Source organism: Antechinus flavipes, chromosome 5, assembly GCF_016432865.1.
Source record: "Antechinus flavipes isolate AdamAnt ecotype Samford, QLD, Australia chromosome 5, AdamAnt_v2, whole genome shotgun sequence".
NCBI classification, from domain to species: domain Eukaryota; kingdom Metazoa; phylum Chordata; class Mammalia; order Dasyuromorphia; family Dasyuridae; genus Antechinus; species Antechinus flavipes.
The window spans coordinates 275,919,092-275,946,336 of record NC_067402.1 but is presented as its reverse complement, the minus strand read 5'-3'; the positions used below and the strand labels follow the sequence as shown (position 1 = coordinate 275,946,336).

General features: G+C 37.0%; 1 protein-coding gene across 3 annotated transcripts in view; it reads left to right on the top strand.

The window, feature by feature from the left end:
- The first annotated feature begins 6,582 nt into the window (after nt 1-6,582).
- Nucleotides 6,583-27,245, top strand: part of NUP37 (nucleoporin 37) — a 39,457-nt gene continuing 18,794 nt past the window's right edge. The window contains exons 1-5 of one of the 3 annotated variants that reach the window (XM_051961085.1): nt 6,583-6,797; nt 10,359-10,514; nt 14,372-14,496; nt 16,848-16,920; nt 17,856-17,950. In XM_051961085.1, coding sequence (XP_051817045.1) covers nt 10,359-10,514; nt 14,372-14,496; nt 16,848-16,920; nt 17,856-17,950 — 449 coding nt within the window. In that variant the 5' untranslated portion in view covers nt 6,583-6,797. The other 2 variants (XM_051961084.1, XM_051961086.1) reach the window with 2 other exon arrangements.

The following is a 27,245-nucleotide window of genomic DNA, read 5'->3' as shown; positions in this document are numbered from 1 at the left end:
TTTGCCGATAACCCATGGTGGTTGTAAACAGGAACAGTTGGGACTCAGAAGATAATAGTCAAGGAAGGAATTCCTTCATATTCACAAGTCAGGGTTTTCATTTAATTTGGGGGGGAAGGGTTGGGGAATAGGAGGGATGAGAGGAAAGAAGAGCAAGGGGACAAATAGCAATAACTCCCACCCAGTCAAATTTTGTCTCTTTTAGTTTAAGGAAAATCTTTCAGCAAGAATAATCCAACAGTATGACTAAAAACAGATACAAAACACATTATGAGCATAGAGGACATATACAATTTTCAGGCACATAAAAAGAATTGTGTCAAGTCAGTAAGTCATTAAATTTTCCTGGGTTGCTTTATCTATGAAAAAAGAAGTTAGTCTAGAATAGTCTCTGAGATCCAGGTCTAGAGCTGTGATCCTTTTGAACTGAAAGATTTATGCAGATAAAATAGCTTCACTGACAGTAGGATATCAGAGTGGCTAGAAGAATGGATCCAAATCTATTTTCATGAATTCAAATCCAGCTCAAACATTCTCAAGCTGTGTGATCCTGGACAAATCATTTCACCCTGTTTGCCTCAGTTCCTCAACTGTCACGAGAACTGGAGAAGGAAATGGCCAACCATTGCGGTATCTCTGCCAGTGGGTCACAAAAAGTTAGATACTGAAAAATCACTAAATAAAATATCTTCCCAAGACCTCTGCCGATATTCCCAAAATACAATACTATTTCTGTGCCCTAGAAGGCAGAAACCAGGGATATAAAACTGAAATCTGTCCTCAGCATGTGGAGTAAGAAAACCACAAATTAGCATTATCTGTGTTGTATTGTCTTTTTGTTTATTTTGTTAAAGATGTCCCACTTCAGATCCTACTGACTTCAGGGCCTGATGCTCTATCCACTGTGCCATCTAGCTGCCTCTGTTCCAGTTGATTCTAATCTGATCCCCCTGGAATCTTAGATTACCATAATTTGAAGTCTCTAGCAGAAACAACTCAATTCTGAAATATTTCTCCTCTTCTCTTTTCCTGGTCTCTATCATGCTGGCACCTACAATGAGTTTCGGTAGAAAGGATCTCAGCAGGAACAGGACACATCACTGATTTACTCTGGCTCAGTTTCTCTGTATACCTACCAAATCTAATGCCAAGGCCTGTGGGAAGAATCAGATGAGATTAAAGTTGTGGCAAAGAGGTTTATATTGCAGAAGCCCTTTGTATAATACTTTCAACTCAGTAAGATAATTCTTTTATTCTTCCCTGAGCAATTCCCTAGTTCACTCCCCACAATTTCTTTTTAAAATCGTACAGAAGAAATGCACAAATTAATTAGAGATGAGTTATAGTCTCCGCTCTTAAGAATGAAAGAAAGATCGGGGTCAGAAAACAAATACAGCCAAAAACTGAATACATGCGGGATGCTTACCAAAAAAAAATAAATAAATCACTTAAGGAAGCAAGTGCATATATATCATGTAGATAATTGGGCTTGATATAAGGTCAGTGCCTTCTATAACTACTGAAATGTAATTTTTTTTTACCCATTCCTATTAAAAATACCAGAGAGCCTAGGAATAAATGGAATTTTCCTTAAAATGATATGTAGGGCGACAGCTAGTTGGTGTAGTGGATAGAGCACCAGCCCTGAAGTCAGGAAGACCCGAGTTCAAATCTGGCCTCAGACACTTAACATGTTCTGGCTGTGTGATCCTGGGCAAGTCACTTAATCCCAATTGTCTCAGCAGAAAAAAAAAAAAAAAAAAGATATGTAGGATCTATCTAAAACCATCAGCAAGCTATGTAATAAGGATAAGCTAGAAGCATTCTCCGATAAGATTGGGATGAAACAATGTTGCCCATTGTCAACACTATTATTCAATATTATACTAGAAATGTTAGTTTTAGTGGTAAGAGAAGAAAAAAATTGAAAGAATCAAAGTAGGTAATGAAGAAACAAAACTATCACTTTGTAGATGACATGATGATGTATTTAGAAAATCCTAGAGCACCAACTAAAAAAACAACTAGAAAAGATTAACAGCCTTCGCAAAGTTGCAGGATATAAAATAAAGGCACATAAATCATGGGCCTTTCTATGTTACCAACAAAGCCCAGCAGCAAGAGGTAGAAAGAGAAGTTCCATTTAAAATAATTGTAAATAATATAAAAGATTTGTGAGTCTACCAGCCAAGATGAAATGTGGTTTTTGCAATGTCTGCACCCTTCCCCCTCAGAGAGGGATGTATCCCCATTATGTCCTTATCACCACTGTTTCAGAATCCTTCATTTCCTTTAAAAAATCAGCTCAAATTCTGTCTCCTGTCTCACTATTTTCTTTTACAAGTGTATATGGTATCTTCCACCTCCTTTCCCCCCCATTGGAAAGTCCTGAAGGGCAGGAACCACTTCACTCTTGACTTCATATGGCACAGAATAAGTACTTAATAAATGTTTGCTGATTCTTTGATTCTTGACATCTCCCTTTTTATGGTATCAGTATAATGGAAAGTAAATAGAAATTGAAGTCAGAAGACCCTGCTTCTAGAGTCTTGCCTCTGTTACTTCACAGACTTGCTTATCATCAGAGAGACCTGAACCTGTTTTTGCATCTGTAAAATGGGAATATTTTCACTGCCTACTTCACACAAAACCATGTATATAAAGTAGTTTGTACAGAAATGTGATTAAAGTATAGCTATTATCATTCAACATATGGGCCAAGGTCCCAACTAGCATTAATAATGACAAGTACATTTATATAAAGCTTTTAGATTTGCAAAGCCCTCTTATTGCCACAGGGATAAGGTCTAAAGCCATGGTTAATTCAACAAGTTAGAAATGATATGTTCCTCAGATTTTCCCATAGTACACTAATTTTCTCCTTTGGTCTAAATCCTATTTGTAACATCCAGTTTGGGTATTATATCACAGCATCTTGAGAGTTGAAATCATTCACACACAAAAAAAGGCATCTTCTCTAAAACACGGTTAACAAGGGATTATCCAGCTGCTGCTTGGAGTTGTCTAAAGTCACAACTTGTCAGTCCATTCCACTTTTAGATAGCCACATTAAGTTTTCCTAGCAATTTAATAATTATTATTATCATTTTAGTAATGCTAGTAGCATTCATGGCACATTTTAAGGTTTGAGGCTCACAAATAACATTCGTGAATCCTATAAGGTACTGTTTTTCCACAATATGCACCTAAGGAAAATTGAGGTTAAAAAAGGTTAAGTAATTTGCCCAGAATCACACAGTAAGCTTCTAAGGCAGATTTAAATTCAGGTCTTGCTGACCCAGGTCTTGTTCATATATTAAATAGTTTATGGGACAGTGAGGTAGCAGAGTGGATGGAGTACCAGCCTTGGAATCAGGAAGAGCTCAGTTCAAATCTGGGCTCAGGCACCTAATTGTATGATCCTGGGCAAATCACTTAACCCTGTTTGCCTCAGTTTCTCATCTGTAAAAATGAGCTGGAGAAGGAAATGGCAAACCATTTCAGTATTCCTGACAAGAAAATCCCAAATGGAGTCAGGAAAAGCTGGACAAAATTAAACAACAACAAAAACTGTAGCTTATATGTTACTTAAGGACAGGGATTATTGACTTTTCCCATATTTGTGCCTCTAGGCTAATTTTTAATTTTAAAAAATTATCTCTTGTAGAGTAGATACTTAAAAAAAAACTGTGTTGAATATAGCATTTTCATCTTTCTTGTTTGCTTGCTTGTTTTTTTCTTTCTCATCTGATTGATCTGATTTTTCTTGTGCATTATGATCAATGTGGAAATATGTTTAAAAGAATTTCACATTTAACTTATATTGAATTGTTTGTTGTCTAGGGAAAAGGAGAGGGAGGAAAACAAGGTTTTGCATGGGTGAATGTTGAAAACTATCTTTGCATGTATTTTGAAAACTAGAAAGCTATTATTTTTAAAACTATGTTGAAATGGGGTCGTTAATGTTTTGTTTTTAGACTAGACATGTTATGTCATTTAGAAATTCTTTAACCTTAAAATATCATACTTTATACCTTGAAAAGATTTATTCACTTAAATGCACACCTCATCGAGCAGAGGAAATCTCAAACTCTTACATGCTCTATCTTATAGAAGATCTTACTGTTCTATAAATATAGTGAGAAATAATTTTTTGTAGAAAAGAGTTTACAAAAATTTTGATTTTCTAGCCAAGGAAATTTGTAGGTAACTCATTTATATGATCACAAACTGCATCTATTTCAAGTACTATGAGTAGCTATACCTAAGTTAATTCAAGTTAATTTAAAATTTTATATAATTTCTACTATGTTAGACTCTGTAGAAACAGAAATAAAGTGGTTTCATATAATCTCTACACTCAAGAAGTTTATAATATGGAGATATTAAATTTGTTGTTATTTATAATATGGAGATATTGTTTATAATATGGAGATGTTGTTTATAATATGGAGATATTAAATTTGTTGTATTATTTCATTGGCATAAGGAACTCTAAGACAAAGAAACTCAAGTTACTGGTCTAAGGTGAATATCTTCTCTGCAAATGAATCAAGAGTATGGCACAGTGATGTCAGACATCCAAAAGCCTTATGTGGCTCTAAACATTACTGAGTGTGGCCTGAACCAGAATAAAAGTAGGAAATACTTTATGTATAATAATATAATATACTTATCATATATGATAGTTATTAATTAATAATATCAAGAATTAAGAAATACTACAGATAATTCAGAATTGAGAAATAAATAAGAAAAACATTTTAAATGCAATAAAACATAGTTAATATTACCTTTTAAAACTCAGTGAATATATTGTTTATACGGATCCTTACATATGGATTGATGGCTCTACTTTTGAGTTTGATTTTATTGGCCCAGAACCAATTCACAGATTAAATGAATCACCCACAGTAATACAGTGTATGTCAGTCACAGGACTTGAACACAAGATTTCCTGACACCACTTTCTACCTTTTTTCTGGCTATTTTTGTAGATCACCTAACTTGTTATTTTATTTATAAAGGCAGGATGTGCTGAAGCCAGCTCAGATCTATTAGAAAGAAATGACTTAAATTTTAATGTGAACATTTACACCTTTGAAACAGAACCAATCAGATTTTGACTTATTGTTTTGTTAAGTGAAAAATATCAAAAAGGCATTAATTGCATCGATAACAAAAAGGTAACATTAATTCATTGCATTAGTCATGCAAAATTACATTAGTGAATTAATTGCATGATGCAAAATGTATTAGTTAATTGTATTGATGCAAAATGATTAAGAATAATTACTAAAAGTATGTCTTGAGACAGCTGGTCCTAAAATCTGGTAAGATTGGAGTTCAAATTCCGTTTTTTGGTACTCCCAAGCTGTGTGATCTTTGCCAAATCATTAAACCTCTGCCTGCCTCAATTTGCTCAGCTGTGATTTGGGGATGATAGCTCCTACTTTGTAAATTGTGAGCATTAGGCACAGCGCCTGGCACGCAGCCCCCACCTCCAATACATTTTTCCTCCCAAGAACTGGATCTTTTTTGCAATATGCCTAGGAGCGCTGACTTGCCCAACGTCATGGAAGCAAACGGACCCGTTATCCCATATAACTTGGTAGTCGATGTTGATGCTGATGGCGTTGGCAGTAAAGCAGCAGCAACAGTATTAACAAGTGGCTTTCCCGGCCCTTAGCACAGTGCCCGGTATACAGTTGCAGCTTAATAAATGTTTACTGAAATGAGCTGAATTCCCCCCGGGTCACAAATGGGCAGGGATCGGATCGGTGATTTCGGAGGAACGAAGGAGATCCCTCAGCAGGGACAATGATGCTGCTGTTTGCATCTTCCTCTGTAACTGACAAGTCAAGCTTGCCCCACTCTCCCACACCGCCAGCGTGCTCGCTCCCGCGGCGGGGCCGTTGCACACAGTGTCAAGTCTGCCCTTAGGAACCGAGTTCAAATCCAGCCCCAGACACTTCCCAGCTGTGTGACCTTGGGTAAATCACTTCCACCTGCCTGCCTCAGTTTCTTCATTTGTAAAAATGGGCTGGAGAAGACAAAAGCAAACTCCTGCACAATCTTTGCCGAGAAAATTCCAACTGGGGGTCCCAACCATAAAGATATTTATTGTTATTAAATCCCACCCCAGGTTGGGTGGTCCTCGGGAAAATGGCTCTGACTCAGTTTCCCCATCTGTAAAACGGAGAGAATTCTGACAGGCATCACTCCCTCCCCCCGGGACAGTGATGGGACGCCTGACCCGGCGTAATGCGCTTCACAAGGCGCCCGTCATTTTACAGGTGGAGAAACTGAGGCCTCCGACGTGCCCAAGGTCACGGTCAGGACTTGAACCCTTATTCCCGGAGTTTGGCCTCTTTTCCTACCCAGCCTCCCCTGGGTTCACCTGGTCAGGATTCCCCCGGACGCGAACGGCCAACTCTTACCTCTGATGCTCCACCTGCAGCTCGAAAATTTAAACTCCGGCTCCAGGAGCGGTTGGAGGCCACAGACCAATCAGCGGCGTCGCCCTCTGACCCGGAAGCGCTAGCGCCTGAGCCCGCCGGGTGCCGGGGCCAGACTGCGCATGCGCTCGTGGCGGAGGCGGTGGAGAATTGTCTCGCGCTTCCCTGGTGTAGTATCTGTCGGGCCGGGAAGCCCGAGGAACCTAATTTTCTTTTCTTCTCTCCTTCCTCCTCTTCTTCTCCCTCTCTACCTCCTCCTCACTGACAACAACCTAGTGCTTCACTGGAGTTTCGTCAACGCCCCGGGAAGTAGGTGCCTTTACCATCCCCATTTCGCAGGTGAGGAAACTGAGGCCAGGAAGAGGGCGGGGGCAGGAGCCGGGAAGTCCACCCATCTGTGACTCGGACTGACGTGGGAGATAAGGGGCCCTTGCGTCCAATTTTAGAGGTATTGACCCCCCCACAATAATAATAGCATAGCCAATTATACATAATTTTAATTTTTATTAGGAGTTTACTTTGTACATAATGCATATTTATATATGATCATCCCAATTGTCTATATTTTGTTTGTCTACATATATAAATACAAATATTGTGCTTTAAAGTTTGCAGAATGCTTTAGGAATATCTCATTTCACCCTCACAGCAAACATTTTACAGATAAACAAACTGAGGCAAACAAGATCAAGTTGACTTATCCCTTGAGTTGCACAGCTAGTAAGTGACAAGAGCTAGAGGTGAACTCAGACACTCTTGACCACTGTGCTACCTAGAGCCTCCTAGAACTGGAGGGTTTCAAAGACTCCGCACTCCTCCCACCGCCTAATTTTGCAACTGGGGAAACTGAGGCTTAAGGTCATAAGCTCAGAGACCACTTACTGGAATCTCTTCATTGTATTGGGAGGGAAACTGAGGCCTGAAATGATAGGCTGTTAGATCTAGAACTGGAAGGAACCTCAGAACCCATCTCGTCGTGCAACCTCTGGTTTTAAGAGGAACCAAGTGAGACTTAAATTCAAAGGCTCTCAAGTTTTGGAGCTGGAAGGACCTCAGAAGACATCTCTTTGAGCTCCCTCATTTTACAGAAGAAGAAATCTTAGAAAACATCTAAGACTCTTAATTTTCCCTTTCTTCCCCATTAAAATGAGAAGGTCGGACTAAATATTTTCTTCTGAGGTCCATTCTAACTCTAGGAAAAATTAGATTCAGAAATCGCAGTAGAGATTCTCTCATTCATTCAGCTGTTTTGTTTGTGTTATTCGTTGTCAAGCATTTCTTTTCACTTCACCCCCACCCTCAGATTAAAAAAAAAAAAAAAAAAAACTCTTGTAACACATATCTGTAGTCCAGCAAAACAAATTTCCACATTGTCTCATTCTGTATCTCTGATCCATCAGGAGGTGGGCAGCATATTCCATCAGCGTTCCTCTAAAATCACGACTGTTCCTTACATCAATCAGCATTATTACATCTTTCGTAGTTGCCTTGACAGTGTTATTCTTATTCTGGCCATTTCTGCATCAGTTCATGTAGATCTTCACAGTTTTCTCTAAAAACAGCCCTTCCATCATTTCTTATCGTGAAATAGTATCTCATGATTTGTTCACTCATTTTCTATTTAATGGGTACTCTTTAATTTTTACTTCTTTGCCTCTGTAAATATTTTTGTACAGATGGATCCTTTTTCTTTGATCTGGATTACATATCTAGTATGTTTTATAGTATATATAATAGATAATATATATCTAGTAGAGATATGACTGAGTCAGGATGTTTAAAAACGGATATGTTTAGTGACTTTTAGGTCATGGTTCCAAATTGATTTCCAGAGTGTCTGGACTAACTCACTGTTACACTAGTGGGCATTAATATACTTGTTTTCCTACAACTCCTCTACCACTGCAGTTTTCCATTTTTTTGCTGTATTTGCCAATCTGGTGAAACCTCAGAGTTGCTTTGTGTTTCTTTGATCATTAATGATTTGGAGCATTTTTCCTTATGACTATCGATAGCCAAGTACCTGGTCATATGTTTTGACCATTTCTTAGTTGAGAAATGATCTTTATTTATAAGAATTTGAGGCAATTCCTTTTATATCTTTGAATTGAATCCTTTATCAAAGAAATTTGTTCTAGGAAAATTACTAGTTACCAGTTAACTCTCTCCCTTCTAATTTGAGCTTCATTGGTTTTATTTATCCCAAAAAAAATTCAAAATTGTCTATTTTATTTTCTGTCATACTTTTTATCCCTTGTTTGGTCATAGACTTTCCCCATCATGGATCTGAAAGAAAATTTCTAACTTGATCCTCTAGGTTCTTCAGGATGTCACCCTTTCCTGGCTAGGTCATGTATCCATTTAGAATGTGCCTTGGTCAAATATTAGTGGATCATACTACAAGTATCTCGTTATCCCGGTGTTCTGGGATGAGATGTTTCTGCAAGCCTGAATAACTAGAAAATTCTCAGTATGTCTGGCTTGATCTCTGAGAGTTATATACTTAGTTATGGTGACACTTTTTTTTCCTCCTTCCTGGAAATGAGAGATCCACAGGTGTTGCACATTGCACACGTTTTCCAAATGCATTAACCAACTGGACTGACTTTATTTTCCTCACACATACCCTCATGCACACAAAGAATCCTGAGATTGCCCCCATTTTACAAACAAAGAAGCTAACTCCTTACCCAAGGTCACCCAAGTTGATTTCGTTGGTCTGAACGTTGTTACATCTGCCAGTACAAGTCAGCACTGTGTCTCTGCACGGGCATACTGAGCTGACGGCCCAAGTTCTTCCCTTTGTAACACAATGTCACATTTGTTTATGTGACCTCTGTCTTCTCATTGATAAGAAGAAAAAAGATGAGCCAAATGACGCATTAAGTACCTTTCTTTATCTGTCATGGTGCCAGTATGTAACTTCTCAGATTTTATTGGTTGGCTTTTAGGTTCAGGAAGATTTGTTTCTTTTCACAAATATATTCAGTAGGGGCAGCTAGGTGGCTCAGTGGATAGAGCACCAGCCCTGAAGTCAGGAGGACCAGAGTAAAAATCTGGCCTCAAATACTTAACACTTCCTAGCTGTGGGACCCTGGGCAAGTCACTTAACCCCAGTTGCCTGGTGGACAACAAATATATTCAGTAGCCCATAAATGGGAAAGAAACTTTGTATTTAAATGTCAAGTTAAACAGTCATGTAAAGGTAGCAATATTACTCTTTCAGAATAAATCATAATTTGGTGGTGGCTATTTTGTGCCATTTCTCCATTAAATACTTACTATTAAATAGGGATTCCACTTGTATCTTTTAGAATAGTCCTGATGGTGTCCCCAGTTAATGAGGCAGCTGTGGTACAGCAAAAAGGAATCTGAATTTGGTATCAAAAATGGCCTGAATTCTCATATCATTTCTGATTCTCTTACTTGGAAAAGGCAATCTCTGAGCCTCAGTTTCCTAAAAAGAGGTTGGATTAGATGATCTCTAGATTTTCTTTATACTCTAAATTTTATAATCCTGATCCTCAATATAGGCAATTACATGAGAATTTTACAGTCATGTCTTGCAAGTATAAATCACTAATGTTTGTGGAGAAGCATCAAGCATAACCTCATAGAATTTGACTTAGATTTTTAACATGGATTTGGGATATTGGGAGGTTTAGGGTTTTTTGGTGGGGGAAAGGAAATGGAAGGGGCACAGTGATCATTTAAAGACTTTTACCTGTTTATTATCTCTTGAAATAATATTGGACTATATAAGCCCTTCCATGTTCCATTAACTGAACGTGTGGTGCTCTGGTGACAAGTTGTCTGTATCTAATTGAATCCGTTTATGCTGCAGTCCACAGTCTTCTGACTTTGCTTTTTTTTAACTTTGCTTATGTTCTGTCTTAGAAGATGAAGCAAGATAACTCTCGAAATGCTGCCTATACTGTGGATTGTGAGGATTATGTTCATGTGGTGGAATTTAATCCCTTTGACTGTGGCGATGCAGGAACCTTAATTGCATATGGTGGCAATAATTATGTGGTCGTTGGCACTTGTACATTTCAGGTGAGTGTGCAGTATTATAGCAGTTACTGAAACTAGAGAAGGGGGAAGGATGCAGTGAAAGTTTTAGGAAAGAGATGACATTGAATTGTTAAATTAGTAGTAACCAAAGTTTATCCCATTGCATTGAACTGAATTATAATGCTAAGACAGATTCTGTTCATATTAATTTAAAGAATAATTACGTAGTACAACCAATATGCAAATTGTGGAGAAAGAAATATAACCAAAAAACTATAAAGTAAATTCCTTTTTATTCTAAAATCTTTGAATACTAGCATTAATATTCTGGTTAGATGAGTTGCCGTATGCAGTAAAATCTCCATCAAATGATGCTCAGTAACAATTCCTTTTTTCTTATGTTCCACCATCATGAGAGGAAAAAAAAAGGCATAACAAGCTGATAATTGGGATTTATTTTAAATAACTTCCAGGTATAATATAGGATTTGTAGTAATTATTGGCCTTAAACACCTACATTTATAGGTTTCTTAAACACCTACATTTATAGGGTTGAGCTATATAATTAGTGTTCAAAATGAACCCTAAGGTATTAGAAGATGTTCAGTCATCAAAAATTTAATTGCATCAAACACACTATATTTTACAAAAGGAAGTTGCTTTTATCCCTCTACAAAAAGACTTAAAGCAAAAAAAAAAAAAAAATTATGATTAACCTTTTATCAACCACTCTATTCAGTTAATCTTTCCAGTTAATGCAGTTCATGGCTTACTAGTTTCCAGAGAACTGAAATATATTTTTCACATTAAATCTGTACTGAAGTTAATTTTATCTAGGAGGAGATGTAAAGTTTTATGTAAAAAGAACAACAAATACTAAGGAATATATTTCAGTTCTTTATGTCAGTTACTGGAAAAGTAGAATAGAGATTGAAATTTTAAAAAAAAAGTAATGTGGGGAAGAGGAAGAACAGAATTAGATTGTCAGAAATTCAGAGGGCAGGGAACGAAGAAGGTAGATGAGGAAAAGGGAGCAAGATGGATAAGGAGACAGGAAAAGGAAAAAGGGAGATAAACAGACCCATAGAAAGAAGAAGAAGAAGAGAAAAGTAGAAAGGAAAATTCAGGGGGTTATGAATAAAATAGCTAGAGATAGGCCAGTTATTATCACTTACTTGAAATTCTTAATAAATTTTTATTGATTGGTCTTTGGAGATTGTCAGCTTATCCAGGTTCCATACCACCCAGTAAAATGTAGTGTACATGGAGATTATAAAGTAAGCACAAGTTGATAAGAGTCTTTACTATATAACATGTTTGGAATGGAAACATCTAAGGAACTTCTGTGAACTTTATATTTTTATCTGTGACCTTAGACAAGGCATTTTGACACAAAACTTCTGTTTCCTTCTTTGTGGATTCAGCTGGATAATTATGAATATCCTTTTTAGTCCTAAAGTTAGGAAAGTTTCATTCTTACTTTTCCATCAACCAACAATGGCTCCCACATCAAATATGATGGAAATATATGTTAGTAACACTTTATCTAGTTTTCAAAAGCAGGTTGTCTTGATTTCTGGTCTCTACAATAACTTGCAGTCAGTTCCACATTAGCCACAAAATAGCATCCTTCTTTGCCTCTACCATACCCGCCTGCCCTTTTAGCTGGCTCAGGATGTATTATTGGCTGCCAGGAATAAGCTTCATTGGTGACACATGATTGTATAGTCTATATAATTGTTAGGTTTTCTGAAGCTTTTTCTACATAAAACTCCCTGTATTAGTTTGACAACAAATTACAGTGACTAATTGTCATATGTAATGTTCCAGTATCCTCAGAATTGTATTCTGAGTTCATTTTTCAAAAGATTGATTAGTCAAGTGGAGAAATTTTTTTTTTTAATTAAAAATAAAAGTGAAATTTATTGGGCTCTCTAAATTATTTTTAAGTTGTTCAGTAGATGTCCCTTGACAAATTGAGATTTCAGCTAAAGTTACATATCTAGCATATATATGAGCCATAAAGTTCTAAAACCAATTATGTTTCTTTCCTTGATAAATCAGTGTCCATTCCTTCCTTTTCACTTATTCTTTCATTTTATTTATTTATTTGTTTGTTTATTTTGCTGAGGCATTTGGGGTTAAGTGACTTACCTGAGGGTCACACAGCCAAGAGGTATTAAGTGACTGAGGCTAGATTTGAACCCAAGTCCTCCTGACTTCAGGGCTGATGCTATAGCCACTACACCACCTAGCTGCCCCCTTTGTCTTTCATTTTAAAGAAATAGTTGGTAGTTACTCTGAAATAATCTAAAATTATAATCATTTTCTAATGATGTGAAATAAGTATGAAGGAATATTGTGAGCTTCTCTACCAAGCTAATGCCTTAGTATCCTAGATCCTTATGACTCTCCTAGAGTAGCCAGAAAGAATTTGCAACATATAGAAAAACCTTTTAGCAAACATAGTTTGAATTTAATCTGAGGGAAGTTCTTGGGTTGATCTTAGAAAAAGAGGATATTCAAGTAAATACCCCTAGAAAATACCAACTCCTGCATATTCTGGGTATATTTTATCATTGACCATGAAATTTTGTGAGATTTTTGGCAAAGAAATGCTTCTTCACATTTGTATAATATGCTTTACAAACTTAATTTGTTCATAGCAGTGAAGGCATGGACTAATTTCTTAGTTAGAATTTTCTATTTCTTAGAATTGCTATTACTGTCATGAAGTTATTAATCCTAACTCAGTCACACAACTACCAGGTATTTCCTTGAAGCAATCAATTAGATTTAATTAAATGCCTTTTGCACAGAATTCAACAAATAACCCAAATAACAGGAATTTCTATATTCTTTTTGAGCCAGACAGATGGCATGTAAATAAGCTAATATCAGGAATGTGATCAAAAAAGCAACTCTCAAATGAGCTTGAATGGGGGAGGAAAGAGAGAGGTTAGTGAATGATCTTTACTCAGGCTCATCTATAATAATATGAGAAAGCTAGGATTGGGTCCTAGATCCCTTGGGGAGGAGGGACAGCACAATGACAAGCATGCAATAAGAATATGACTTCTTAGAAGTGCACAAATCATTACTTTCAGAAATTTTTGCTTTTCAAGATAGCATTTCTTTTGTGATCTCAGATATTTTTCTGACTCCACAAAGCTTCCATACATCACTCAATTGCCCATTATACTCTCAATATTAATTCATTGGGGCTGTTCATAGTAATGACTCTAGAGCACTACACAATAATGAAATGTCTCCTAAATAACAAATTAATTGTCTTTTTTAAAATGTAATTTTTTGCAAAGAAATAATTCAGGGGGGCAGGTAGATGGTGCAGTGGATAGAGCAGCTGAAGTCAGGTGGACCTGAATTCAAATCTGGCCTCAGACACTTAACACTTCCTAGCTATGTGACTCTGGGCAAGTCACTTAACCCCAATTGCCTTACCAAACAAATAAATAAATTTTAATTTTTAATGTTATAATAGATTCTTTAATATGTTAAGCTGTTTAGCAAGAATAAGGAAAACGGGATATTGTTAAATGAGTTACCATACCCAAGTAATTTCTTTCTTTTTTGCTGAGCAATTGGGGTTAAGTGACTTGCCCAAGATCACACGGCTAGGAAGTATTAAGTGTCTGAGACCACATTTGAACTCAAGTCCTCCCGACTCCAGGTCTGGGACTCCATCCACTGTACCACCTAGCTCCCTCCTAAAACTAAAATTTATTATCTAAGAAAATGGAAGATGATGAGTTACTTTGGTCGTGATATTTGATTTGCCTTAGATTATTCACCTATTTGAGGGGGGGTTTTCTTCTCCAAACAATGCCTCATGTTGCCTTTCCCCTAATGACTGTGTAACAGTGCTTTGCTCTCTTCAGGAGGAGGAGGCAGAAGTAGAAGGGATTCAGTACAGAACGCTGAGAACATTTCACCATGGGCTCAGAGTGGATGCCATTGCTTGGAGCCCAGAGACCAGACTCGATACTTTACCTCCGGTGATCAGGTAAAGTGAAGTCAATTCGGGTAGTGACCTTGAGGCCCCGAAGCTAGAATCCCTGCTCTCGGACTATGGAAAAGTTGCTTCCCCTGTCTGAGCTAAAGCACTTCCTGGGGAAGATGCTTTGTCCAATTCTCAGCACCATCTCAGTCAATGATATCGACAGTACTTACGTCACAGTGAAAGAATCAATGTCTTTGGGCCAGTTCAGCACTTTTCTAACCAGTGCTTCATTTCAGAAGGTTCTCCCCATTTCAGCAGCTCTCATACCCTCCATGTGAGCTTTTTGTCAGGGGGGGTCTTTGTTCATTGTCCTGGGATCATAGAACAGGAAGTAGAAGGATCTTTGAGGCTATAGAGAGTGCCGTCTTGTATGTGAGGATCTGGGACCCAGAGGGGAGGAGACATACCGGGATCACTCATGAATCCACTCCCACCAGTCTGCCTTGTATTGGTGACAGCTTATTACTTGGCCACTGCTGTGTTTTTGTTTCAGACACAAGTTACTTGAGCTGTTCAACCTAATTAAGAGACAGTCTGAGTAACTATCTAGTCCTTTCCCATGCTCTGTCCTTGGTCACAGGGACTGTTTCATTTCTCTGAATGCCTAGTATTGGACACAGAATAGATGTTTAATAGGTGGGGGTTGATTGGTTAAGTTTCACAATAATCCTGCAAAGAACTTAGTTGCAAATGTTACTTCATGCCCATTTTACAGATTAGGAAATTGAAAATTGAAACTCAAAAAATTTGAGTGTCCCATGACTGTCCTGAGTTGTTGATTCCTATGATACTATTGCAGGTCTTCAGACTTTTAGACATAAACTTCCTAAAGGTTATGATTTCTATAACAATTTTTCTCTCCATTTTGTTTTTTAAAAAATTACCAAGCAACTCACCATTCTCCCCTTTGTTGTTTGCTGGCTTTAGTTAGAACTCAGTTGAATGGTAATTATAAGCATGCTACTTTGCAGCCTGTTGACTCTACTAGCAGTTCTTTACAAATTGTCTTACAGATAGGTTCTGTTGGAAAAACTTTTCTGAAAGAGCATATGTATCCCCTACTACTAAATATAATGTCTGAATAAGTTGTTAAACAGATAATCCAATTAGTTTCATTATAGTTTCACTTTAAGACAGGAGGATGTAATCTAGACTCTTTAGATTCTAGAGATTCCTCTGAATGTGGAAATCTAAGTGTACCCATCCTCAAGACACAGGGGGAAACAGAGCGGCTATTGCCCAATTTTTTCCCTCAGCAGTAAGTTCATCCTTTTCCACTTGCTCCTCCACTTTCTATTTCTCATCAGTTCCACATGCCAGTGAGAGAAAGTTGGGAACTGCCCTGGGTGTCCATGGGCTAAATTTTTAAAAGGCTTGATGCAATTTTTCTTTTTAATGTAGGTCAAGTGAGGTTTTCCTATTTTAAAATTGTTAAAACATTGCATTTGTGATTATATCAACACTTTAATAAAAAAGAAAATCACTAACATCTAAGTATCATTATTCTGGTAGATAGGAAAAACTTCATCTACTCAGTTACAAAATAATTATTTGATTCAGTTAATTTTTTGTAAATACAATAATCAGGTTGTTTTGTATATTGGGGAAGGGAAACCTGGTGTTAAGCTGGCAGTCAGGAGAACCTGCTATTGCATCCTCCCACTGACACTGAATTAGATAACTGACCAAGTAACCTGACTTCTTTCTACTTCTGACAACTCTGAAGGACTTAATTTGTTTTTGATGAACTTAATGATCTTTAACAAGCACAAAAGTTACAATATAGCAAAAGGAAAAAAAAAAAAAAGGAGATTGTACATGAAAATAGAAATTTGTTAAGGATAATTATTTTTTTAAGCACGTATTCACTTTGCCAAGATAATAACAGAATTACACCTTCTAGAATTTTTTTCAGCGTAGATTTATATAGTATTAGAAATAAAATCAATATTATATTTAAGTTCTGAAAAGTATTGAAGTTTTTTCTGTAAGAAAAAAAGATTATATACATTGATTCTTTCTGACTAATGATCAAACTTTTATGTCACATTTTATCATTATTTAGCCTCCCCACCTCCTTATTTAGCTTTTCATGAATTTAAAAATTGTCTAAATTATAATTTTATAATTTACAAGAAGTAATTTTACAGCTAAATTGTAATTCCTTTAAAGGTACAGATGATATCTAATAATTTTTATCCTTCACAGCCTTTTGCATAGTATTTTGTAGTCAGTATTTTATTGCATAGAAAAAAAACAAATGAGTAGGAGTATTTATAATGTCCCCTGGGTTTTGTTTGTGTTTTATTTTTTATTTCACTTCTAGTGATCAGATTTTAAAAATTTTTTTTTAGATTTTGTACTGCAGCTGCTGACAGGAAGTTGAGACTATTCACTTCAGATCTTCAGGAAAAAAATGAATACAAGGTACATAGTAATAGATGTAATAATTTATAGCCCTTCAAGCTTTTATAAATCTTAGGTCCATATGTGTTTCTCTTTTTAAAAATTTCTGCAGTATATTGAAAATATTATATTACCTGCTTCTCTGATTTGCTTGAGCAAAATGTGCCTCCTCCCCAAGCCATTTTTAAAAATTGTTATTAGCAATAAGCAGAAACATCCAAAATAATTTCTTTAATCTTCTACCTATGCTCTAAGTTGGGATCATTCTTTAATAAAATGATCATCACTGGATGACTTCACTTGGAGGGGGTGATTTGGAGAAGTCCAGGCTCTTCAGTCTAGTGCTTTTATTCGTCACCATCTCCCCATGAATGCCCTTCTACTGCCCCCTAGAAATCATGGGCAGCCTCCTAAAGGGGACATACTCATTGCTGTGATTGTCCTTCAGAATGGGTCAGTGTATGGCTCTGAGCCCTCAGGCAGGTTTAGTAGCAGCTGAGAAGGCTCCTTCTTTCCAGATCATTCCTGCCATGGCAATAAGACAGACTTGTATCATCGAAGAATTGGGTAAGTGAGCAGAACAGCAAAAAGGCCTGCATGATAGCCAGAATGTCCCCAGAATACATTTCTCTCAGAATGTAATTTAATTACCTTCTACAGGAAGCAAAATATAGACAGCAAGAGGTTAGGCAATAGGTGAAGAATGGAGTATCTCCATTTTAACAACTGCTCCACATTTGTAAATCAAGATCTAGCTATTGCCAGTGTAGAATTGTCAGCATCTTTCCAAGATAAACTGCAGAAAAGTCTGTGTGTCATACTTTTAAAATATCATCGTGCTTAAGAAGTGTTTCTAGAAAACAGTCACATTCAGCAGAAGTTGTTGAGGCAAGGAAGTAAAAATAGAAATGCAATATTTTTCTATTATGTTTTTGTTACTTTTTTCCCCATGATAGGTTTTAGCCGGTCATTCAGATTACATAAATGATTTGGTGTTTTCCCCCAGAGAAGGCCAAGAAATTGCAAGCGTGAGTGATGATCATACATGCAGGTAGGTTGTATTTCTACAGTAAACTGTATTTTGATAATCAAGAGGTAGTATGGTATAGTGGTTGGAAGCCTGGTCTGAAAGACAGGACCACTGTTTGGAGGATCCTGGCAAGTCACTTAGCAGCTAGCTCAGGGCCTCCTGACGTCTCTTGAGCAGTCAGTTTCATAGCAGTAAACAAGGCATTTCCTCACTAAGGACTTCTTTAGTACCTAATATGGGTAGAGCATCATATTGAATAATTTCAATGGGAATTGGGGTATGAGTACATATTTCAGAGTCAGCAGTAATAAACTTCATTATTAATTTGTACTTCCTATTTGCCTCATGCAAGCTACTTTCCCTGCATAGTTAATTTGTTTGAGATTTTCCTGTATATAAAAGTACTCAAAAATCTCCATATTTTCTGGTATGGTCAAAAAGATAACAAACGTCTATATGTAAAATTGGTAAAGAACCACTGTTATAAAAAATGAAAATTAAATTTGAAAATGAAATGTGACTATTTTTTATTTAAAGAAAAGCCACAATTTCATTCATTCATACAGAAATTTTATAGGTGAGGATCATGTATTTTGTCCAGGATTACATACTGATGGGATAGCTATGAAATGCTAATAATTCTAAAACCTGTGAATATCACAAATAAAAATGCTAAAAGAGGGAAGAGTAGGAGGTAGAAGGAAGATATAAAGGGGAGAAGAAGGGGATAGAAAGAGAATTGAAAGGAGAAGGATTAAGTCATAGAGAAGGACTAATTTTTATGTAAAATTAATTAATACTTTATACAATTTTATTGTAGAATATTTGGTGATATAGATTTACCAAGTACCCACCTATGTGTATGTAGAATATCTATTCATATTAGTATCAATTAATTTTTTAATTTAAAATTTTTTTCTACTTTCATCAAGTAATTTGTTTTCTTATACCATCAGTAGCTTTTTTAAGATGCAGAAATAAGACAGTCACTGTTTAATACCTTTTATATTGATATTTTTATATTAGAGACCCAAAGCTCTCTGATATGTACTTTTATCATTTTTGTCATCATCACATATATATTGACCATCCATTAAAAGTTGACATTTCGTTAGGAAACCCAAAGCCAGGCTGTCCAAACTTGAATAAGTCCTGAAAAATCCGTTTGAAACCACTAGGCTATAAGGGGAGCTATAAAGGAGTCGGAAGACTTGGGTTCATGGCGGACTTCTGCATTTATGAGCTGGGTGTCTTCAGGGCAGTCCCTGGACTTCTGACCGTGTCTTGCACTGTCATGCAGCCACACTGGCCACTCGCGGGGGAAAAACATTCTGAAAGTCATGAGCACTACACGAGTAGATGTCAGACAGCCTCTCTTGAGACAGATGTGCAGAGGTTGGGCTCAGCAAATCGAAGCTCCAGACTCACCCTGAAGCTGGTAGGCTCAGGGTAAACAGGCCTCTCTAGGAAAGAATAGCCTGGGAGCACCAAAAGGAAAGACCGGGGTCCCACATTGGGGGATCGCGCCCAGTGGGCCATGGTGCTTCAGTCTGCCCAAAAAGAGGAAGGGAGGGCTCAGATAGGCCAGACCTGTTAGCAGGAAAGCCCAGCCATGTGGGCAGAGCCCCAGGAGACCAAGCCAGCGATCAGGGATGAGAGGAAAGTAGAGAGCAGCCAGCCCCCCCACCCAGGGAGCGGGGCCAGAGCCCTGCTGGGGAAGGGCAGTCGCCATCTGTGACTGTAAGCGTGACCCTGCCAGTGACACCAGGCCTGCGTTCTGCTGTCCCGGACGGCAGGGGCAGGGAGGCCTACGTCCATGTATGAACAGAGCCTGTCCTGTCCTGTCTGCGTGGCCATGGCTGCCAAGCTCTTCTGAAATATCAGTCATATCCCTTTCGTTTTACTAGTTGGAAAGATTGTTAGGGAGATGTGCTGCACCATGACTCACAGTTGAGCACAGATTACATCAGAGAAGTATGGAAGCTTACTTAGCCTTGACGGGGATCTCAGACTCCATCACATCAGGAACAGAGTGCCCAGCAGCCTGCATGACAGGCTCTAGCACTGGGCTTGTGACCTCCCTCCTCTCTACAGGAAGCCCTTCCCTGTAGGGGCAGCTCTCATTGGTTCTGCACAAGGAAAGCCTTCCTAAAAAGTCTGCACCCTAGGACTTCCAAGCATTTCTTCTGCTTCCTTTGGCCATGAGAACATGTCCAGTGCTGTTCTATAGGCCCTCCTCCACCCCTCTCCAGATCTTTAGTTTTCCTGGCTCACGTCCAGTATAACTGAGTTTTGAATCTCCTTGACATGTTTTTCCATAATATGCTTGTCGGTATCCCTTCCAAAATGTGGTGGTTCTCACTAGGTTGAGTTACATTCTTTTTATCAAAGGGCAATAGTCAATCATTGCCAAACTTTCCCATTTAATCATTTCCCTCTTGTGTTTTTTTAATAAATGTCTAAGAACCTTTAGTAACGAGATGCAAATATTCTCTATCCATGCCATTCTCCTAATCTGTGGTAATTTAGTCATAAAAGAAAATTAGTTTAGATTAATGTGATTTATTCTTTTTTAAGGTAACAATTTATCTTATTATGACAGGTTTTGACAGAAATAAATCATGTATTTTCTTTTTTGTAAATATTTCTTTTCAGTTAATAAGTGTTTTCTTCCCTTTTACTTAAACTTTCTTTAAAACAATATACATAGTCAAGTAAAACAAAACCATATGACTAGCTATGAGTCCATCATCAGTCAGGAGTGGAAGCATGTGTTATCATTAGTCCTCTAGAGTCACAATTGGTCAGTGCATCGTTCAGAGTTCTTGAGCATTTTGGCTGTGAATTAATGTTGGCTCACTGTGATCTCCCCATGTAGATATATTTAAACAGTAGGAAAAAGCTCACATGTTGTGAACATATTGTAGTAAACAAATCTAGTACCCAGCTTCCATTACAGATAATGAGCATGTAATTGTTTAATGGAAAAGGGTAGGGCCCAGTGTTCATTGAAAAGATGTGAGCAGTTTATAATCAAAGGCAATTTATTGAACCATATGTATTTTCTTTGTGTGCAAAGAATAAGACATAATTAAATGTGTATAAGATAAGAAAACATTACCAATTAGATGGTAAGGATAATAGACAACACAGGAACTATACTTGTACCCTCAAGATACAGAAAAATAAAAATAGGAACATCTCATCTTCCATAAAATAAATAAATGAAAGTTTTCCCAGGATGAGAAAGCCACACTTTGGAGTATAGCTTTGATCTGTGTTGCCTGGTCCTTTCTATACTACTGAAATCATGAATTGCTCTAAGTATTATGATAAATGTATTTTCTGATGACTGTCAAGACTTAGCAAAAAGCAACCAGCAATCTATAAACCTGCAGAATACTATGGATTTTTCAGAGATGTCCTTTCTAAATAATACTGATGAAATTTGAAGTATGATGTAATAGAGTTAGTTTTGAAGTCAAAAGGCCTAACTTAGAAGTTGAAATCAGATTGCAAACTTAGATCTAAATAGTCAGGATATAAAGATGTCAATTAACATTTGTTAAATGCCTATTATGTGCTGGGCACTGTACTAAATTCTGGGGATACAAAAAGAGCTAAAAGATAGTCCCTGTCTTGAAAGAACTTAATAATCTAACAGGGAAAGAATATGCAAACAAATATATACGAAGCAAACTATATACAGAATATATGTGTTCTCTACAGTTTTGTCTCCTAGTACCTGGATTTCCTTTCCTAAGTATATGTTCTTGATATAAATTACTGTTTCACTGCCCCTTTTTATCTAGTCTCTTGGGTTTTTTTTTTAAACAATGAGTCCCTTTCCTAACAATAGTAGTAATCAAGTCATATCCTAAACCAGTAGTAATGAATTTGCCTCCCTATATCAAGTTTAGTATTTCAGTTTATCATCCATAATTGATTCATTGGTATATAAATATTTGAAGCTATAAGTTTTATTATTGCCTCTCGGTGGAGATTTGTCTCCTAAAAATTATTCTTCGCCACTGATTTCCTAGTATCATGCCTATTAACCTCTATAGTAACCAGCTCAGTGATTAGAGGCCATTTTCTTCTTCTTTTTCCATTTTCTGCTTGAAGCCTATTTAATCACATTCATAAATTCTCCAGGTAAATATTAATTTTCATTCATTCATATTTGATGTGCCCCATTCTTAGTTCATTTTTATATCAAAAGCCTTTCTATGCAGACTGAAATTTCACTCTCCATCGCTATCCAAGCCAGTTCAGAAACACGTCTCTTTTATGAAGTTCTTCCTGTCAGTTTTATAGCAGGGATGAAAACACTAGCTGTATCCTCAAGATTTTTTAGTTACTTTCCCAGGACTTCCTAATATTCAGCATCACTTTCATGATTCATATTGGCACGCTCTTTCCTTCATGTAAATACTCCAGATAAGTGCTGATCTTCATGTTGAACATGGAAAGGAAGGTTCTGATTGGGTCTGGGATATTCCCCCCATCAAGGAAAGCAAGATTTCCCTCCCTGATTTAGCATTTTAGATCATAGAACTGCTGCTGTAAAAAAGCATCATCATCCAAATTCTCCCTTTCCTTAGTCAATAAGGCTTTCCTCCCTCAGGTCTCACAAAGCACTTGGTTTTTCAGCTTTCTAATACACAGATGGTAAGTATGTGACCCTAGTGCAGCCCAAACCAAATTAAAATCTAATGAGGAAATATTTAACAAAATAAGTAAAATAATAAAACATCGATATTAATACATTTTTAAACTTAAGTCCATATGTGGCACATAAGCATCCTATGTGTGAGTTAGTGAGTGGCCCTGTTTCTTTTTGAATTTGATGCTGCTGTATTTAATTTGTAGATTTTTTTTTTTTTGGCTGTCTAAGTGCTTGTTGTATCCTGCCTTTGGGCTATAATCTCCTTGAAAGTAGGGAGCTTACTTTACCTGTGCTGAGTGCCAGTAGAGCACTCCTGCAAATATTGAGAAGGAAAGAGGAGCTGCCAGGTTAAGGGTGCAAGAGTCAGCAATGATGGAAGAGGAGAGAAACTGTTGGATTTAGTAATAAAGTAAGTTTTATCCAAGAATAGAGGTAGACTTAAAGAAGTTTGCTTGAAGCAAAAAGCCAGTGGAAAGGAAGAGAGTATAGATTAAAATGGGCATTGTGGAGGATGGGAGAGATAATTCACATGTTAGTCAATGTAGCTCTGTAACTTCTTTTAATAGGATACCAGCTGCATGTGATTAGGAGTAATCCAGGGTTAATATTTGGCAGGGGATGAACAGTAATAAGACAAGTGGGCAAAGAGTATTAAAGAACTATCTGATTAAATACCTGTAGGATCAATATTGAGAAACTGGGAAAGTGGGCTCAGAGTAGAGTTTGGTGTCTTGAGTTTTCATCATCAAAGGGGCAAGGAGATTAGGAATCAAGTGATTTAAGAAAGAGGGAAACATGGAGAAAGATGAGAGAGAAATTCCATTTGATGGTATCTTGCACTTACCCTGTATATGTCTCGTATGTACATAATTCTAAGCATGTTTTCTCCCCATTAGAATGTGAGTACCTTAAGAGCAAGGATAATGGTTCGTCCTCTCTTTATATCCTCAAAGTTTACAACAGTATATGCCTTGGTAAATGTTGAAAAGAGATAATGATTGGAATTTCATATATTTTGATTATGTAAATAGTAAGTTTATGGGCAATGGTGGGATCGAGCATGTGCACATCCTTTTATGTGACTAGAATGAAATGAATATAGAGGGCACCAGAGTTAAAGAAGCTAACTGATGAACTAAGATTTGCATCCTAAAATGACTCTTTCCTCATCTGTATACAGTCTTTACAAGAATGGTCCATATGCATTTTGGAGTATCTAAAAAGACAGTACCGAAAAGGTGATCAATAGATTTTCAGACATTACCAACATAGATCATCTCTATACTCATATAGCCTTGCTATTTCTGTACTTGTTAAGGTGATTCTGTGTTTCAAGAGGGAACCTTAAAGGCTGTCTCCAAACAAGTAGTTTCCCAAGCTTATTAAAAAACATACAAGAAACCATAACCAGTATGACAATGGATGTGATTTTGTACTGTGATTCAATGAGTGTCAGCATAAAGCAAGATGTAAAACAGGCACGTACTTACTCAGAGTTTTGGCCATGTCACAGAAAGAATCCAGGCAGTTCTCTGGGCCCCTCGGCAGGTCATTTAAGTTCTTGAGGGAGAAGATTAAGTTACCTTGCACGTGGGTGCAGTGTAAACTTGCGGTACTTATAATAATCCCAGTTTGCTTGATGCCACAAAACCTACCTTCGGTACACCAATACAGTCATGGCCATGTCTTATGCTTATGGATTTACAAAAGACCTATGTTAGAATTTACTAGGATGAGAAGACATAAAAGGGTTAATATACAAATCGGTATTAATAATGATCATAGTTATATGCACTTTACAAAATTATCTCATTTAATCCTCACAACAGTCATGGAAGATAAATACTATTATTAGCTCCATTTTACAGTTGAGGAAACTGAGGCAAACTGAGGTTAAATGACTTGCCCAAGATAACACAGCTGTAAGCATCTGTGGCTGGATATTCCTGACTCAGTCTGTATACCACACCACCTGGCCACCTAGGTAGTAGAGAGGATATAGCTACATAGATAAGGTCACGGATCCATCAGTAAACGAAAGGACACTTATTCATTGTTTATTTTGTACCTGGCACTGTTGTAAGCTTTAGTGCTACAGATACAAACAAGCAAATTAGCCCCTGCCCACAAGGAATTTGCATTCTGTTGGAGGTGAGGAGGCAGCCATTATAGGGAGCTAATATTGGAAGAGAGTGGGAAGATACTGGCCCAGAGCACAACCATATGGTTTGGAGCTAGCAGGGAAAGAATTCTGCTTCACTGGAGCTGAGGAAGAGAAGCTAAAGGACGAAGCCCAGGAGACCTGGAGAAGGAGGGAGACCAAGTTCTGATTAGGGGTGGAGGGAGAGTTGAGAAGCTGTGGCCTAGTTGGAACTAGCCAGGTATTGAAGTGTTGATCCAATGCAATGGCAAGATTACATTAGGATTTTCAGTAAGATTTAAGTGCCCGAATAGAAATGGTTCCTGAATCTCAATGTAATGTTCCTGTGAAAAACTTTTATTTGCCCACAATGTGTTATTCAGGGTGAGTTTACTTAGTACTCATCCTTGAATTGCCATATTAATTCTTATAGAAATAAAAATTTTTGTGGATCTCATGGTTCCTAGAAAATGGATGGGCTGCATCAAAGAATCACTAAACATCATTCAGAGAGGTGTTTGGGTTTGTTTTAAGACGATCTATTGATGTGAATGGTAAAGGGTATTTTCTTTTAAAGTTAGAACAGATTCAGCAGAGAGTTAAATCTGAGGCTACAAATTGAACTCATAGTTTTTCTTGGAAATAATGGAATACTAATATTCCCTAAGTGATATTACTGGTAAGTTTATGTTAAAACTTATTATGTTGCAGAAAAATTTCTCCTATTTATTCTGCATTCCTTAAAAATGAAATCATTGCATGTGATCTGCTGGAAAATTGACATGTGGTATTTCAGTAGCAGTGGGAATGTATTGATTTTGAGGCTCTACACTGCTCCTGCTGAACTACCAACAAAATTCAGCAAGTTTACTAAGCACGTATTGTATCATAAAAGAAATACAATTTAGAAAAGACAGGGGCCCTGTCCTCATGTGGGGTGGGGGATGATTTTATCTAAGATAGATACAGAAAAGTAGAACACATGAGCACAATGTAGAGGTGACAAATCTTTCAGTATCCTCATCTTTCCAAAAATATATCTAATCAGAAAAGATGTAAGGTTTGTCTATACAAATTAAATCATGTTAATGATTCTTCTGTAGACTGACCTTACATTAGCTTCTCACCTCTATAAAAATAAAGGTTGTTTCACAATCTTTTTAAAATATCTATTAGCTGTTTTTACAGAGCATTGATTAATCCTTTTCAAACAATTCCAAGAAACTAAATTGTCAGACCTTGCAGTTTTTTAATTTATTAAAATAGAGTATTCTTACGTGACTATTTTTCCCTTCAAAACTTGAGCTTATCTCAGACATGTGTGATTGGTTTATACAAAGAATAGTCTTTAAAATGTTTAGTTTTAAAAATTAAGTACTTAAATTCAGAGGTATTTTTCCCTGAAATTCTACCTAGTTTATTGTTTAAACCAGATAGTAATGTTTTTACCATTTAAGGATTTTAAAAAAGATATGTTTATGCAGTACTTCTTTATTTGGGGCCCTTATTTTTATCTGAAAGTAAAATTACTAATATTCCCAGACAGTTTTATATGATGATTGCATACCTGGGCACATAAGTCACTTTTCTAGTATTCATCAAACATCTATTTAAGTGTAATCTCTGTCCTTCAGAAGTCTGTTTTTAGAAATTCTTAGAGATTCATTTAGGAAGTCTTGAAAACCATAATTTAACCAATTTATCCTTTTTTTGTCATTGTGACTTTTTGCTTTATAAGTTTCAAAGCTGTTTACAGATGACCTGGAAAGATAATTAATCTAGCCCTGCCCTTTCTTGGTACATCCAGTAGAGGATTAGCACATGTCTTCCTAATGCCATATTTTTGTTCTGTTCTTCTTAACTGGAATTCCTCATTTCCAACCTATTCATATTTTCCCATTCATCAATGTCCTGCTTAAGTTGTGCCTCTCTGGTAAAGTCTTCCATATTTTACAAATACCTTTCAATCCCTCTGCTGAATACTTTTTCTAGTAATGTCTTTGCTAATTGCTTCAAGTGTATTGTGGAACCTGAGTCACATTTTACAGAAAAAGTCATGTGAAGAGAAATCCAGAAATGTCCCGTTGAAACCTTTCTTGTCTCTGCCTGGTCCATTAGGATAACCGCCTCATTTAGTTTTCTTTCCACATGAGAGGAAATCCACCTCACACAGAGCTGCCACATTATTGTTGCTAAAGTACAGGTCTCGTCATATCACTCCCTTGCTCAAAGTTTCAGTGTCTCCCTTTTGCCTCCAGGATAAGCCCATCAGCCATTTAAAGTTCTCAACAATCTGGCTCCCACCATCTTTTTTGACTATTTCACATTAACTTTCCTCTCACACATGCTGTTTTCCATCCAGACCAGGCTGCTTGCTGTTCTCTGTGCATAATACTCTGTCTCTCTCACACACATATACCACACACACACACACACACACCACTTCCATCTCTCTCATCCCAGGTATGCTCTGCTTTCCCTCTTCTTGCACATTCTGACTTCATTAA